The following is a 15,175-nucleotide window of genomic DNA, read 5'->3' as shown; positions in this document are numbered from 1 at the left end:
CTTCATCATTCTGGTCGGTCCTTCCATACCCATGAATCGTTAGTAGCATTCATTGGCATTCTTGGGAATTTTACAAATACTGCCTCCCTGTGGTGACATTCTCTGGTGGTCGTGTTTGTGTGCCTATCTGTCATAAGGAACATTTAAATACCACTCTGTAGAGGGTGGAGAGGCGTTTACCCAGTGTGATCTGGCTAAATTGATCCTGGAAGAAAGTTTCTGTTCACTGGAGTTACAGTTCACTGGACTTCAGCGTCTTTTGTTTGAGGAGCCTACTACACTTAGTTCTCAAGTCTAGCTTTCAGCTGTAGGATCTTCAACTTTTAAAATATTTTTAGAAGATTATGTGCATGTGTGAGTACCTGCTTGAATTTATGTGTACCGTGTAAGTGCAGGAGCCCACAGAGACCGGAAGAGCCTGATGGGTGCCCTGGAGCTAGAGTGGCAGCTGTTTGTGGGGGTGCTGGGAACTGAACTCGGGTCCTCTGCTAGAGCAGCAAGCACTCTTAGCTGCTGTGTCAGCATCCAGCCCTAGAGTGGTGGTTTTTATGTGCGTTCCCTCCCGTCTTGAGCAGTTGACCACATTATATGTTGGTCCTGTTTTGAGGGTGTCTTACCTTGGTTTAAATTGGGAGCCTCTCTCACATTTAGGTTGTGTGAATCATTCCAGATATTCCCGGATAATGCCATGGATCATGGGGGTATGCTGTCCTGGGGGGTGGAGTTAGAATTTCTAACTGGGAAGTTAAAACGGGCTGTAGTCCAGCCGGCCTCAGACTCGAGATCCTCCTGCCCCAAGCTCCCAGGTGTTAGCACTAAAGGTGTGTGTGACTGCTCTGTTTGGGAAGGGCATCTTTAATGGACTCTTTGCTCTGGAGTGTTCAGTGTCCGATGTCCTCTTCTCATTCCCTGCTGTGTGATAGTGAGTATGAATTGTGTGTCGTAGCCTTTGGGCTAGTACTTGGGGCTTTCAGAAAGGCAAGAGATTCGGAAGAAAGGTAGAAATGGGCAGTGCAGGACCCTGATGCTGTGGCGTGTGTTCTTTGGGTACCCTTCCTGATATGCTGAAAGAGTGCCATCTAGAAATTACCACTATGATGTGTTCCTGGGTTATTCTTTGCAGTCCTGGAGTTTGGCTGGTGAGTCATTTGGAGCTGCTCTGTTCTCTCATCCTGTTTGCTTGGTCTTTGTGTGTTGCCCAGAAATGAAGAATGTTCATAGAGAATTGGTTCTTCTACAATTCACTTTAAGAATAAGATATTAGATGTCCCCAGTTTCACTGATAGATACTGAAATGTTATCTTGGTGATCTCCAAGCCCATAGGACAATCTTTGTGTTGTTTTGAGATGGGGGTAGATCAGGCTGGCCTCGAACTCAGGGATCCTCCTGCCTCTGCCACCCGAGTTCTGGGACTAAAGGTGTGTGCTTCTGCCCCGCTGTTGAAACAGTCTTAATGAGAAAGCCCCATCCACAGGAAGCAGTTTGTGAGCCAAGGCTTCTGTAGGGCTGCTTGAGTGGGAATGTCACATTTTAGAGTCACTGTGGGAATCTCCATCGAGTAGCAGTTGTCTAGTGCAATACTGAGAAGATGCAGCGCACATCTGGGAGCAGGGTCCTTGGGAGTATTATCCCCTTGCCTCTTCTGAACCTCAAGAGCTCCAGACTAGTTTCCTGCCCTTTTGTCAAAGTGTTCCTGGGTGGAGCAAATGTTGACAAGCATACTTGAGGATGCCCTTCAGTATTGCTCATAGCTCAGACCTGACAGATTTTCCATGGAGGCCTGCTTAAGACGGCCTGGTTATTTAACCCTTGCTCACTTCACTCCAGTCAGAGCTTTGTTGTTTTTGAGAATGGGCTTGGCCCACATCTGCTTAAGTGATCTACTGAGTTTGCTCCAATCCCTGGTCTACAAGAGGCAAGAGAGAGGTGGCCGCAGCTGGCTGCCCTGGTGAGGCTTAAGTCTGTCCTCCACTTTGGGGGACGGGGCAGGAGGCTTCTCCGAGCTTGTGTATTGCGGTGAATATGTTTATTGGTAGTTGGTAGCTTTATTTTCACATTTCAGGTTTTTAAAAGGGGAAATGGGTGGTTGTTTTTTTTTTTTTTTTGTCTGAGCCGGGCATACATTTCCATTCAGTTCCTCTCTGTCACTCCCTGGACTGTGTTCCTGCAGCTTGATGGCGAAGGTCTCTGTTAGGGAATCTGGAGGACCTTGATGTCAGAAATGCTATGGAGATGGTGGGGCTCATCATGGTTGTTCCTAGGTGGGAGGGGGAGGGCTTGGAGAAGCATGCTGCAGCCAGTACCCACCGGGCTGCAGTGCTTGTCTCCTAGGACTTAGTACCAAACCTGAGTTGTCACCCTCATTCTTGGACTGAAGTACAAACTCCACTTCCTCTTTCCTTGGGTTTCCAGATCACTTTAACCTTTGACATGTAGCTGCAGTGGATTGTGAAACTTAGTCTCTAACCCTGGTGTCTGGCTTTTTTTTTTTAATTAATTAATTTGTGTATATGAGTGCTTTATCTGCATGTACACCTTTATGCCAGAAGAGGGCATCGGCTCCCACTATAAATGGTTGTCAGCCACCCTGTGGTTGCTGGGAGTTGAACTAACTCAGGGCCTCTGGCAGAGTAGCCAGTGCCCTTAACTGCTGAACTTTCTCTCCAGCCCGTCTCTGGCCTCTGTTACATTACACTGAATTTCAAGTCTGAAAGCCCAGCAATTCTGCGACTCTCCACATTTTCCTGTGTGCATCATTAAAAGGGGAAGGATGTGTAGCAGCCAGTGTCGTTTCTGGACGTAGAGTGGGAAAGGCCACTGGGGTGGACATTTTTCCCCGGTAGTGTATCCTGTAGACACGTGCTTAGAAGTGCGGTGCGGCGGGTCTGTGTCTAACCGGCTCTGTTTATTTTCTTCTCCGATAGCATTGCCTTCAGTGTTCAACGCCGACGCCCATGAGGTGCTGGAGGTCTGAGTCCTCAACTCTCCAGTCTTGTCTAGTTACCGCTGCAGAGGCACTAAGGAATTTACCAGAAAGAGATTTGATACAAATGGTTTATGAAATCTCGACATTTCCTGAGGCCATATGACTGGGCACCAGTGATGGAGAACTGAGTGGATTTCACACCTGGAATCTTTTTCTAAGCTCACAGTGTCTTCAAAGATGTCAGTTGTTTACCTTGAAAGTTTATAAATTACACTTCTATGCAAACACCCCCCATCCCACGGGGCTTATTCACAATCTGCAGTTTAATAAAGGCTTTGTGTTTTCATTTATCTTCAGAACCACTGGTATGAGCTTTTATGTAAAACCTGATTAGCTACTTAAGACAAATTCTAAATACAGCCTTGTTTAGAGTGGACATTGCCTTGCTCATACAGTGTGATGGTCAAACTCACTTTTCTTATAAATGCTTTCAGCGAAGGGTGCTCCATGCCCTGCCCACATAACCGGTACAAAGCTAGAAAGAGAATTGAGTTATTTGCAGATAGCCCAGTTTCTGGTTTTAGTGTCTTGTTTTGTTGAGATATTATCTCACTAGGTAGCCCTAGCTGGCCTGGAACCCACTCCCCAAGTGCTGGGATCAGAGGCAGGCCCCACCCGGCCCAGTCTTAACCTTGCTCGGTAAACTTACTGCTGCAAAGAATTGCAATACTTGCTGTAGACTTGGTAGAGCAAGGTACACAGCCTGTTTGGACAGAACAGTGAGGAAAGGGGCTGTGGATGTGACTCGATGATGGACCACTTGTCTAGCATGGCCCAGGGTTTGAGTCTCGGCACAGCCTGAGAGAGGGAGGGAGGGACAGAAACAGTTGTCTGAGAGGGAGGCAGGGTTATCAACCGTTTTTTAGGACCTAGCAGTCCCTGGGCTGCCTCAGACCCCTCTGAGAAAACCAAGCTGATTGGCATCGAGCTGTTCAGCAGTGTATAGACTGGCTGGGAGAAGCCAACTGTGCTAGCAGATTCCTTCAGCTCACTCGAGAGCTTCCCGAGGAAGCAAAACTGGACCGCTTTCCAGCTGATCATCACAGAAAATGACAGGGCAGTTCCACCGTCTACCTAGACAGTGAATGTGTGCACATGTAGGTTCCATTGTGAAGAAATACAGGTAAATATCTAAACTGAGTATCAATTTGCCGTTGACTCCCTAGTCCCACTTAGCCATCCAAGAGCTAAGTCTTAATAGTGGGTGCAGCCTAAGCTGAGTTGTGTGCTTATGCCCAAACCAGTGTCTGTTGGGGGTTCTTCAGTCAGACAGCTCTCATGCTGTCTGCACTTGTGCAGAACTGGTCCTTGCTGTATGCTGGGCTGGCCGCCGGAGGGTGCTTTAGGAAGTCAGGATGGTAAGTGCCCGGACACTAAGGCACCAGCGGGCCTCTGTACAATGCCCAGCGCTTTCAACTTACCTTGTTTAATGGTGACCCTCTTGAACCAAGTTTTCTGAGAAAATAAAAAGGCCTCTGTTTTCTCCACGCAGACTTCCTGTGTAGACTAGGCTGACTTTGACCTGGGGTCTTGTTGCCTTATTTCCTCAGGGCCAGGACTATAGGTGTGTACCTCCACACCTGCTTCAGTATTAACATTCTCTCCAGAGAATGTTTGTAAGCTGCTTTGGTAAGGGATTCAGGCACTCTCGGCCACACCAGTTTGCTGGTCGCTGGGGATCACACCAGTGCTTTGTGCAGGGTAGGGCCAGCCCTCTGCCAGCCGCGCTATGTCCCAGCCTATCTTGTGATTCTTCCCTAGAAGTTCAATGTCACAGTGCATCACAGCACCCTGTTCCTTTTGCCACTTTCCACTTTGAAGAAAATCAACCGGGGCTGGAGAGATGGCTCATCGGTTAAGAGTACTGCCTGCTCGGAGGTCCTGAGTTCAATTCCTAGCAACCACATGGTGGCTCACAACCATCTGTAACGAGATCTGGTGCCCTCTTCTGGCCTGCAGGGAAACATGCAGGCAAAACTCTATATATACATAACAAATAAATCTTAAAACAAATAAAAGAAATAACATAACAAACAAAAGAAAGAAAATCAATTTGCTTTGGGCAAAGCTGATGGGGGGAAGGAGGAAGGGCTCCCCGGACGGAATAACTGGGTTCCAGCTATTTGAAGCAGAGAGGCAGAACTGACCTGGGTTTTTGGGGGTCAAATCTGAGAAAAAGAATAAAAGTCAACCTGGCTGTGGGGAATTCCAGAGAGATCTCTAAGCTCTAGGTGCACAACTATTTTGAAAGCTGCTTTCCGTGGATCACACTCCTGAGTCATGCTGCTGGAGTTTCTGCTGCAATGCCTCTTGCGGTAGTGAGCGAGACAGTCTGGGTTGACCAGTTTGAGTCAGGAATGCAACTTTTTCGGCTTTTAATTGGGAACATTTTTGCCTTTGAAGTAAAATGTTTTCAATTCCCTGTCTAAGACAATTTCAAAACCCAAGGAACTAGGGATCTGAAATAATCCATCGGGGGGCGGGGGGGGGGGGGGGAGGAAGGAAGGAGGAGGTAGAGAGAGAGGAAGGGAGGGAGAGTGTTCATTCTAAAATAAGAGTGTGTGCATCTAAAGCTGGTAAGTAATGAAGTTGTGGAATTAAAAGAGGAACTGCCCAAAGGATGGATACGAATAGAACGGTGCCTTTTTTTTTTCTTCAATAAAAATTTTAGTTGTATGTGTTCTGTTTGCCTATGCACTGTGTGCATGCAATGCTCAAAGAGGCCAGAAGAGGGCATCAGATCTCCGGAACCTGGAGTTAAAGATGGTTATGAGCCATCTTAAAAAAGAGTTGGGAATCCAGGTCCCTTGAGAGCCATCTTTTCAGCCCCTAGAAAGATGTCTTAATGTTTAATGTGAACATTAAAAGGAAAGGAGGGGCTTATTAAGAGAATGAAGTGGCCTCTCTAAGTGGCATATCAATTTTCAGAAATTGACCACTCGACCTAGGTTGCAGATCAGCTTGGCACTTAGGGCACCAGGAGTGGGGCTTTTCTTGAGCACTCTTCAGAATGCCATCAAGAGGATTGCACCAGGCCTCTCTGTTTAAAATCCACTTCAGCACAACAGTGCTCCAAGTACTGGGCTTAAGTACTCAGGACATCCCCACAGGCAAGGAGGCAGGAAAAGCCTTTCTCGGGTGAGAGGCAGCGGGCAAGGGGGGGGGGGGGGGTCTCGGGCTCTGCCAAGGAAGTGTAAATAGTTAGGGGCAGAGCACCAGTGTTGTCATAACACTGAAACATTCGAAATGTCTCCCTAACTTCTAGGGCAGCCACTTCCAAAGTTAGGCGAGTTCTTTTTAGCTGGGAATGAGGGGTGATATGCTGCCTCTCAATGGCATGATTCTGCCACTTCTCAGCAGTTAGGTTTTGAAATTGTTGACTTCCCAATGTCCTGAAATCTCTGGCCCATGCCTCCTCCTAGTGGTTTGTTGGCCACCATGTTCGGTGTCTCCGATGCCATGACTATAAACGCTGTTGTGATAAAGTGACTGGGGCATGGGACATGGGGGCTGGGGGTTAAATCCAGGATGTTGTGCTTGGAGTCATATCCAATTCGCCACTGCTATCTGCGGGTGGATTTCTCCCAGGGTCCGCAATAGACACTACCAAGTGGCGAAGAAATTAATCTGTGGGATCTCAAATGAATCTAAGCACACGGAGCTCTTTAGTCCATTCACTTTATTCTTCTAAATCAATTCTCTCTACACAGCCTCTTTGCTGTTCTCATACTTAGCTCCTCTCTGTCCTTTCTTCTGCTGTTCTCTCATTGTTCTATCTTCGTTCTTCCTTTGTTCTCACCAAGCACATATATATGTATATGTGTGTATATATCCATTAACAACTAGTTAGTAAAAACTACAAAGCAAACTCTCAGGGACAAGTATTCTGATAAGAATCACACTTGGCAAAGACTTGGTCAGCTTAATTGGTGACTGACAGCAGCTGTGGGTTGTAAAGTTCTGGCTATCTCTTAAAGGGAGAGCCACAAGGGTTACCAGGGAAGAAATTAAACCAACAAGAGATTTAAGGAAAAGGCAAAGAATATGTGATTAATAATATCTGGACATGACTAGTAAGTTAACAGCCTTTTTTTGTTAGTCACCTGAATCTCAGGACCTATACATAATTAGTTCACTGAACCTAAAATCTTGCATTAAAAACTGGTGTAGAAATAAATACAAAGTGTTAATTGTTTTTTGAATCAGAGTGGGGAGGTGCCGGTGGAGGAAGTTTAGGGTAACACAGGTGCTATTGATCTCTTGAAGGACTAAGATATACCAAGGCCAGACACCTGCACTATCACTTCTGGTTGACTACAATTCTTCTGAAGGGATTTGATCTAACAAGGTCAGGCACTTGCAATTTCACCCTGTGAAAGTTCTACGAGGACACTGTGTCTGGCCAACTTTGCCTTGTCAATGGCTAAGGATGGAGAACAAGACCTCTAAGTGTCTACAGTCCACATGGAACAATACACCTAGTTATGAAGCATATTTAGTATGTCCCTAATCATAAAAATTGTACAGTTAAATAAGAAACCATCTTCTAGACTATCCACAATTATGTGTGCCCATAAGACTGAGATGCAATCGTGAGATTACATGTACACATTACATGGAGATGGATGGTAAATGGGGAGATACCATAGCTGTTATTGCACAAGAAGTTTACAACAAGAAACAGCCAATTCATTCAAAAGGCAGTAATTCCATAGTGCCTTGTGTGATGATTTCCTCCAATAGAACCCTTGGTTGTGATAGGTTGACCTTCTGAACACTAGTTGTCACCTGCTGTATACTCCCATGGTCTTTTGCTACCAGCAGCTCTCAATAGAACCACATGCTATACTGCTGAGCTACACCCTCAGCCCTGATTTCTTTTTCTGAACAAGTGTTTTTATTTATTTTTATTCTTTTGTTTTGGAGACAGGGTTTCTCTATGTAGTCCTGGCTGTCCTGGAACTCCCTCTAGACCAGGCTGGCCTTGAACTCGGAGAGTCTGCCTGCCTGCCTCCCAAGTACTGGGATTAAAGGCATGTGCCACCACCGCCCGGGTAAGTGTTTTATTTTTCTAGGAGTTTTAGTTTTGTAATTGAGCCCCATCGGTGTGAAAACCCTGCAAATTTTTTAGCTGCACCAGGTGCTTGTCAGTCACCTCAGCTGCCGGAGGCTTGGGCCCAGGTGTACTTGACCCGCAGGCATCACTTGATCTCACATCCCTCTACATCTGGGAAATGACCTTCACCTGTCCACTCCGAAGCTCATCCTGTTTCCCGGGTTCCCTCTTCATAAGGTCTTTGCTGGGTGTCTGCCCACCTAGCTTCCTGGAACACTGCACAGGCTTGCAACATCTGAAAAGTGCTCTGCATTTGTGTTTGTTGGTTAAGCAGTGGCCATGCCGGCAGAGGAGAGTGCTGATCAGAAGAATCACAAGCCATGGTTACCTTTCTAGAGCTTTATTGGGAGAGAAAGGGGGAGGGGGGAGAGAGAAACAGAGAAACACAGAAACAGAGACTGCGCAGAGGGAAGAGAACGGAAGGAGAGATGCAGAAAAGAGAACGCATAGAGGGCACACCTGCTTTTTTAGGCTGGGACGCTGTCGCAGGCTGGTGATGTAATTAAGGACATAATCCTTACAGTGTTCAGTTGATAGTTTGGCTGGATACAGAATTTTGGGCTGGGAAGTACTGTTCAGAGTCTGAAAACATCTTTTTCAGCGTTGGTAGGTGTTGTCTTTCTTTATAACTGTTGCTGCCTTTTAAGCCACGACTGTCCTAATCAGCAACTGCAACTCCACGGCTCCCAGCAGCAGTTGGGCTGCAAGGGCTGCAGCCTGAGGGGATTCCGTTCCCTCAGGCACTGACTCTTTCAAAGCCACCAAGGGAACTTATCTAAATCTCTGTCCCTCTGAAGAACTCAAGATTCAAAGGTTGAGGTGGAATTCTGCTCCTCAGAGAGGCTGAGTAGCAAATAGCTCTCCTCTCCCAAAAAGCCCCTCGTCCTGCTCCCAGCCCCCACTTGAAAGCCCTTCTCCCCCGGCTCCTCCCTACCACTTCCTGTCAGCTAGTTGCTGACGCATCCTCCTGACTACAGGTAAATTTTATTTAATCAAACAAGTGTAACACACCTTTGCATCATTAAATAAATGTTCCACCTCGTGGCACACATCCTTCAGATACCGGGAAATCCTGAATTCTCATTTACTCCCATCCCTTCCACTTTCCCAGGGACTCCACATTTGTTCAAATATTGGGCGACCTGGACAGAAAGCCACTGGTTGTCTGTTTTTCTTCCATCCTTTCCACCTCTGGCTTTTTGTTCTGTATCTCTAACCCTCCTAGGAGGTTTCATTTCTGCTTTCATGTTTTTCCTCAAGTCTTTTCTTTTTGTCCCCAGATGTTTCTTGTTAAGAAAACATATCCGAGGGGCTAGAGAGATGGCTCAGTGGTTAAGAGCACTGCCTGCTCTTCCAGGGTCCTGAGTTCAAGTCCCAGCAACCACATGGTGGCTCCCAACCATCTAGAGTGGGATCTGATGTCTTCTGGCATAAAGATGTACATGCAGATAGAGCACTCATATATAAATAAATCTTTTTAAAAAAGAGGGGGGGGGCTGGAGAGATGGCTCGGCAGTTAAGAGCCCTTGACTATCTTCCAGAGGCCCTGAGTCCAACTCCCAGCACCCACATGGTGGCTCACAACCATCTGTAATGAGATCTGGTGCCCTCTTCCCTTGTGCACGAAGACAGAGCACTCATATACATAAAATACGTGAATAAATAAATCTTTTTTTTTTTTTTTTTGGTTTTTCGAGACAGGGTTTCTCTGTGTAGCTTTGCGCCTTTCCTGGAGCTCACTTGGTAGCCCAGGCTGGCCTCGAACTCACAGAGATCCGCCTGGCTCTGCCTCCCGAGTGCTGGGATTAAAGGCGTGCGCCACCACCGCCCGGCGTGAATAAATAAATCTTAAAAAAAAAAAAAAGAAAGAAAACTTATGGGAGACCTAGGATAGAACTGAAAGGATGATAAACGGTGCTGGTGACGGCGCTGGTTACTGCATGGAAAGTTCACGGTCAGGACAGAACCCAGTGTTAGTTTTCAGAGCTTTATTAGGAGGGAAAGGGGAGGGAGGGGAGAGAGAAGAGCCAGGCCTGGAGAGAGAGAAAGATGGCGGGGAGAGGGGAGCAGAGCAGAGAGGGCAGAGAGAGCGTGGGGTCTGCATCCGGCTTTTAAGGCACAGATTGTAGTCACCAGCGCCCACTGATGGCGTAAGACGCAAGCCCCCCCCCCCCAACTGCACATGTGCAGTCATGTAGCTGGAGTGAGGGCAGAATTCCAACAAGAACCAAACACAAGTGGTAAGAAATAAAAATTTTTAAAAAATCAATGACATGATTCCTAATGATGTTCTGCTCTGCTCATAGTTCATTGTCGAGCCCAGCTGTCATCAGAGAGGCACAGCCCAGCAACTGGTGGAAGCAGATGCAGAGACCCTCAGCCAAACATCAGGCTGGGCCTGGGGAGTCCTGCTGAAGAGGGTTGTCAGGGGACTGTAGGAGTCAGAGGGGTCACAAGAAAACCCACAGAATCAACTAACCCGGGCTCAGAGAGACTGAACCAACAACCAGGGAGCCTGCATGGGACTGACCCGGGCCCTCTGCATCTATGTTACAATTATGTAGCTTGGTCTTCTTGTGGGACTCCTAACAGTGGGAGCAGGGGCTGTCTCTGGCTCTTTCCCTGGCTTTTGGGACCCTTATCTTCATACTGGGTTGCCTCGTCCAGCCTTCAACTTGATACACCATGTCTGGTAGATATCCATGGGAGGCCTGCCCTGAACAGAAACAAAGGAGGAGTGGATGGGGGATGGCAGAGGGCTGGGAGGAAGAGGAAGGTGGGGAAATAGCAGTTGGATTGGAAAATAAAAACTTATTAAAAAAGAAAAGTATCCACCAGTACTCAGGAGACAGAAGCAGGAGGATCCCTGAGTGCAAGGGCAGACTGGTCTACAGAGCAAGTTCCAGAAAAACCAGGACTACACAGGAAGGCCCTATCTCAAATACCAAAGGATCCGTATTGTTTCATGGTATGTCATCTTTCTCATCACTGTGACAAACACTTTAGGATGGAAGGTTTGTGTCAATCATGTGGGGATGCCCAGCAGTGGAAGTCCTCACGTCTCTGAGCTGGGAAGCAGGGAGCAGAACTGAGTACCCCCTTCCTTCCAAGGCCCCCAGTTCCCTGCTCCTGCCACCCCACCCCTCCATCCCTTAAGAGTTCCACAGCTTTCCAAAACAGTGCCACCAGCTGGAGACATGAGCCTGTGGTAACATTTCAGATTATACATTCTGCTCCTGATTCCCTGTATCCTCATGGACATCTCATAATGTAAATAAAATTCAGTACAATATCAAAAGTCCCCAGTTTTGGGCCGGGCGGTGGTGGCGCACGCCTTTAATCCCAGCACTCGGGAGGCAGAGCCAGGCGGATCTCTGTGAGTTCGAGGCCAGCCTGGGCTACCAAGTGAGCTCCAGGAAAGGCGCAAAGCTACACAGAGAAACCCTGTCTCGAAAAACCAAAAAAAAAAAAAAAAAAAAAAGTCCCCAGTTTTGAATCCCAACACTCTTCAAAAGTCCAAAGTATCTTCTGAGATTCAAGGAGAACTCAGTGTGAGCCCTTATAATAATCTGAAAGTTACAAACTTCCTTTTCTTGGGGTGAGGACGGTGTTGAGACAGGGTCTCACTATGTTGTCCTGGCTGTCCTGGAACTCCCTCTGTAGACCAGGTTGGCCTTGAACTCACAGAGATCTGCCTGCCTCTGCCTCTAGAGTGTTGAGATCAAGGCATGTGCCACCACGCCTGGCAAAGTTACAAACTTCTAATATTCAGTGTCACCAGGTAAACATTTTGATTCCAAAAGGGAATGGGAAGACAGCCAGGAAAAACCGGGCCTGAGCGGCGAGGTGGCGGCTCGGGAGGTAACGGCGCTCACCTGCAAACCTGCAACCTGAGCTTGATCTCCAGAACTCAGAGCGGAGAGAACCGACTCCCGAAATCTGTCCTCCGTCCTCCATGCCCAAGTGTGTACATCTGCGCATGCATATAGCCTTGAAGGGAAAGCCAAAGCTGCTATGGAAATGTCGACCCCGGGAAGATGGGATGTCCGCTGAGGAAAGTTGTGGGCAGTTGGTAGGGCGGTCCTAGAGACCATGTGTGCCCCAGGAGGCAGGCCTGCAGATCCAGGGATCCTAAGGCAGCTGGAGCTCACACGCGGTTTAGGGTTTGCCGTCTGTCTTAGAGGGTTTGGGTATGTTCTCCCATGCCCACATTCCTCTTGGCATGCTGGTCTTCCATGCTCCCACCAGAAGGACCATTAAGCTCTGCCTACAGCTTCATCCTTCAGCTCCCAACTCTTCTATGAGGCAATCCTGAAGGCTGATGAAACCCACGGTCAGAGTATAACACCAAGAGCCCCGCCTCTCAGTCCCGACTTCCGGGACGAGGCAGTTTTCTCAGTGCTTTGACCAAACAGAAGCTACTTCATGGGAGAGGATTTGGGCTCAGGGTTTCAGTTCGTCACTGTGAAGAAGGCAAGGCAGAGGGAACGGCTCAGTCTGTGGTGGGAGCTGGGGACAGAAACAACATGGCAGCTCGCCCAGGTCCTGCTGGACCAGGAAGCAAAATACTCAGGCCAGGCTAGAACCAGAAGAGGCTATGACCATCAAAGGCCCATCTCCAGGACCTCACTTCTGCCAGGAGGAGGCCTCGCCTCCTAAATGCTCCATAGACTCTGAAAACAGTGCTCCAAACATGAGCTGTGGAATTGAAGGGTTAACTTTTCCTGGGAAGATGTGAACAAATTATTTAATTTTTTTTCTTTTTTTTTTGCCTGCATGTATGTATGTATGTATGTATGTATGCATGTATGTATGTATGAGTGCCTGGTGCCTGCAGAGGTCAGAAGAGGGTGTCAGATCCCCTGGAACTGGAATTTCAGATGGTTTGTGAGCCTCCATGTAGGTGCTGGGAACCAAACCTGGGTCCTTAGCAAGAGCAGCCAGTTTTCTTAACCACTGAGCCATCACTCCAGCTCCAGATGAACGAATTCTGCTTGTCCCAGACAGGTTTGCCAACAGCAGACCAAAGGAACAATTCCATCTGGCACAGCTTGGTGAACCACAGGATTACTTTTAAGTGTGGGTGACCCGTCCCCCAAACAACAGCTGCTCAGGGGATAATCTAAAAACTGCATAGATGGAATCCTCCAACTCAGTCAGCCTTCCACCTCCTAACAGCCCTTCCCAGACCACACACAGCCAGGCTGTGGAATGGCTGGGACTGTGCACCCCCGAAGTTCAGCACTGGAGGGGACGGTGATGGATACAGATGAGTCCTTGTCACTCACTGGCCAGCTAATCTAGACAAACAACTCCAGATTCAGGGAGAGATCCTTTCTCTTTTTCTTTCTTTCTTTCTTTCTTTCTTTCTTTCTTTCTTTCTTTCTTTCTTTCTTTCTTTCTTTCTTTCTTTCTTTCTTTCTTTCTTTCTTTCTTTCCTTCTTTCCTTCCTTCCTTTCTTCCTTTCTTCCTTTCTCTCTCTCTCTCTCTCTCTCTCTCTCTCTCTCTCTCTCTTTCCTTTCCTTTTCTCCTCCTCCTTTTTTTTTGGGGGGGCGGGGGGACAGGGTTTCTCTATGAAGCCCTGGCTGTCCTGGAACTCACTTTGTAGGGCTGGATTTGAACTTAGAGATCTGCCTGCCTCTGCCTCCCAAATTCTGGGATTAAAGGTGTGTGCCACCACCACTTGGTTGAGAGACCCTTTCTCAAAAAAAAAAAAAATAATAATGTAAAGGGTCTAGATTGATGGCTTAGGACTCAAAAGCACTGGCTGCTCTTACAGAGGACCTGAGTTTTGTTTCCAGAACCCACATGGCAACTCGCAACTGTAACTCCAGCTCCAGGGGATCTGATACCTTCCTCTGGCCTCTGCAGGCACCTAAGTCCATATAGGCAAAGCATCCACACACAGGGGCTGGAGTGCTTTTACCCTTTCAGAGGACCAGGGTTCAGTTGCCAGCATCCACACAGCCGCTCACAACTGTCTGTAACTCCAGCTCCAGGGGGGCTGACACCCTCTTCTAGCCTCTCCAAGAACTGAGCACGCGTGGTGTACAGACATACATGCAGGTAACACACACCTAAAATAAAAATCTTTAACAAAAACTGCAGGGCGGTGGTGGTACTCTGCTTTAATCCCAGCACTCGTGAGGCAGAGGCAGACGTACCTCTGTGAGTTTGAAGTCAGCCTGGTCTACAGAGTGAGTTCCAGGACAGCCAGGGCTGGAGAAACCCTGTCTCGAAAACCAAAATCAAACCAAACCAAAACAAAAAAATCTTTAAAAAAAAAAAACAAAAACCCAAAAAGTTAGAAAGCCGAGTAAGTACCCCAGCCCCACTGTGCTGGGTACAGGCCCACCCCACCCAGTGAGTGCTTCCACTGCATCTTTGGGGGAGATCCTAGTGCTGGCCACAGCTTGAACATCAGAGCGTCCCACCAGGCTGCCGCAGGGGTATCCACAGCAGAGAGGAGGATTGTAAAGGCGTCTTGTGGGTTGGCAGCATGTGCTGAGGCAGGCATCCTGTTCTGCTCCCTTTCTTCAGCTCTGTTTTCCTGTCTGCTGGTAGACTGGTCACAGGCCTTGGCCGATGACATAAAAAACGACAGAGACCACAGTCATTGTATCGTTCCCATCCGACCCACACCAGAAGGGTGAGGGGTCCTTGCAGTTTTCCTTTTCTTTTGGAAAAGCCAGAGGATGTGCACCAAGTCACTTCTCGGCCCCGCTCCCCCCCCCCCCCCATTTTGGAGTTCCAATTAGACAGGCTGCCTACCTGTGTCCTGGCTTCTGTTGATGGAGTGGGGATGCTGGGGTTCTGATGAGGGCTACCATCTGACCACTGCCGGGGGGCTCATCTCTTGGAAACTCTGAGGCCAAAGCTCTTAGAGCGGGAAGCCAATAGGCTTCAGTCTAGACAGCAAGTGTCACCTTGGCCATCACGGTGGCGTGCCAGAAGTGATGCCTGGCCAATCTCAGGAAGGCTGGGCAGTCTGGCTGAAGACGGCGGTATATGCCCTGACTGGCCACCTGGAGAGGAAGTCAGTTACTACCTTCCAGATGATTGTAACAGGATG

General features: G+C 48.0%; 1 protein-coding gene across 3 annotated transcripts in view; it reads left to right on the top strand.

The window, feature by feature from the left end:
* Tent4b (terminal nucleotidyltransferase 4B) overlaps positions 1-3,286 on the top strand; it is a 65,534-nt gene extending 62,248 nt beyond the window's left edge. For all 3 annotated transcript variants that reach the window (XM_076571749.1, XM_016006692.3, XM_042277348.2), the window contains one exon: positions 2,926-3,286. In XM_076571749.1, the coding sequence (XP_076427864.1) occupies positions 2,926-2,975 (50 nt within the window). In that variant the 3' untranslated portion in view covers positions 2,976-3,286. The remainder of the gene's footprint in view (positions 1-2,925) is intronic.
* The last annotated feature ends 11,889 nt before the right edge of the window (positions 3,287-15,175 follow it).

This window comes from Peromyscus maniculatus, chromosome 5 (genome assembly GCF_049852395.1).
Source record: "Peromyscus maniculatus bairdii isolate BWxNUB_F1_BW_parent chromosome 5, HU_Pman_BW_mat_3.1, whole genome shotgun sequence".
NCBI lineage: Eukaryota > Metazoa > Chordata > Mammalia > Rodentia > Cricetidae > Peromyscus > Peromyscus maniculatus.
The sequence above is the reverse complement of the archived record's forward strand: the minus strand, read 5'-3'. Positions and strand labels throughout refer to the sequence as shown.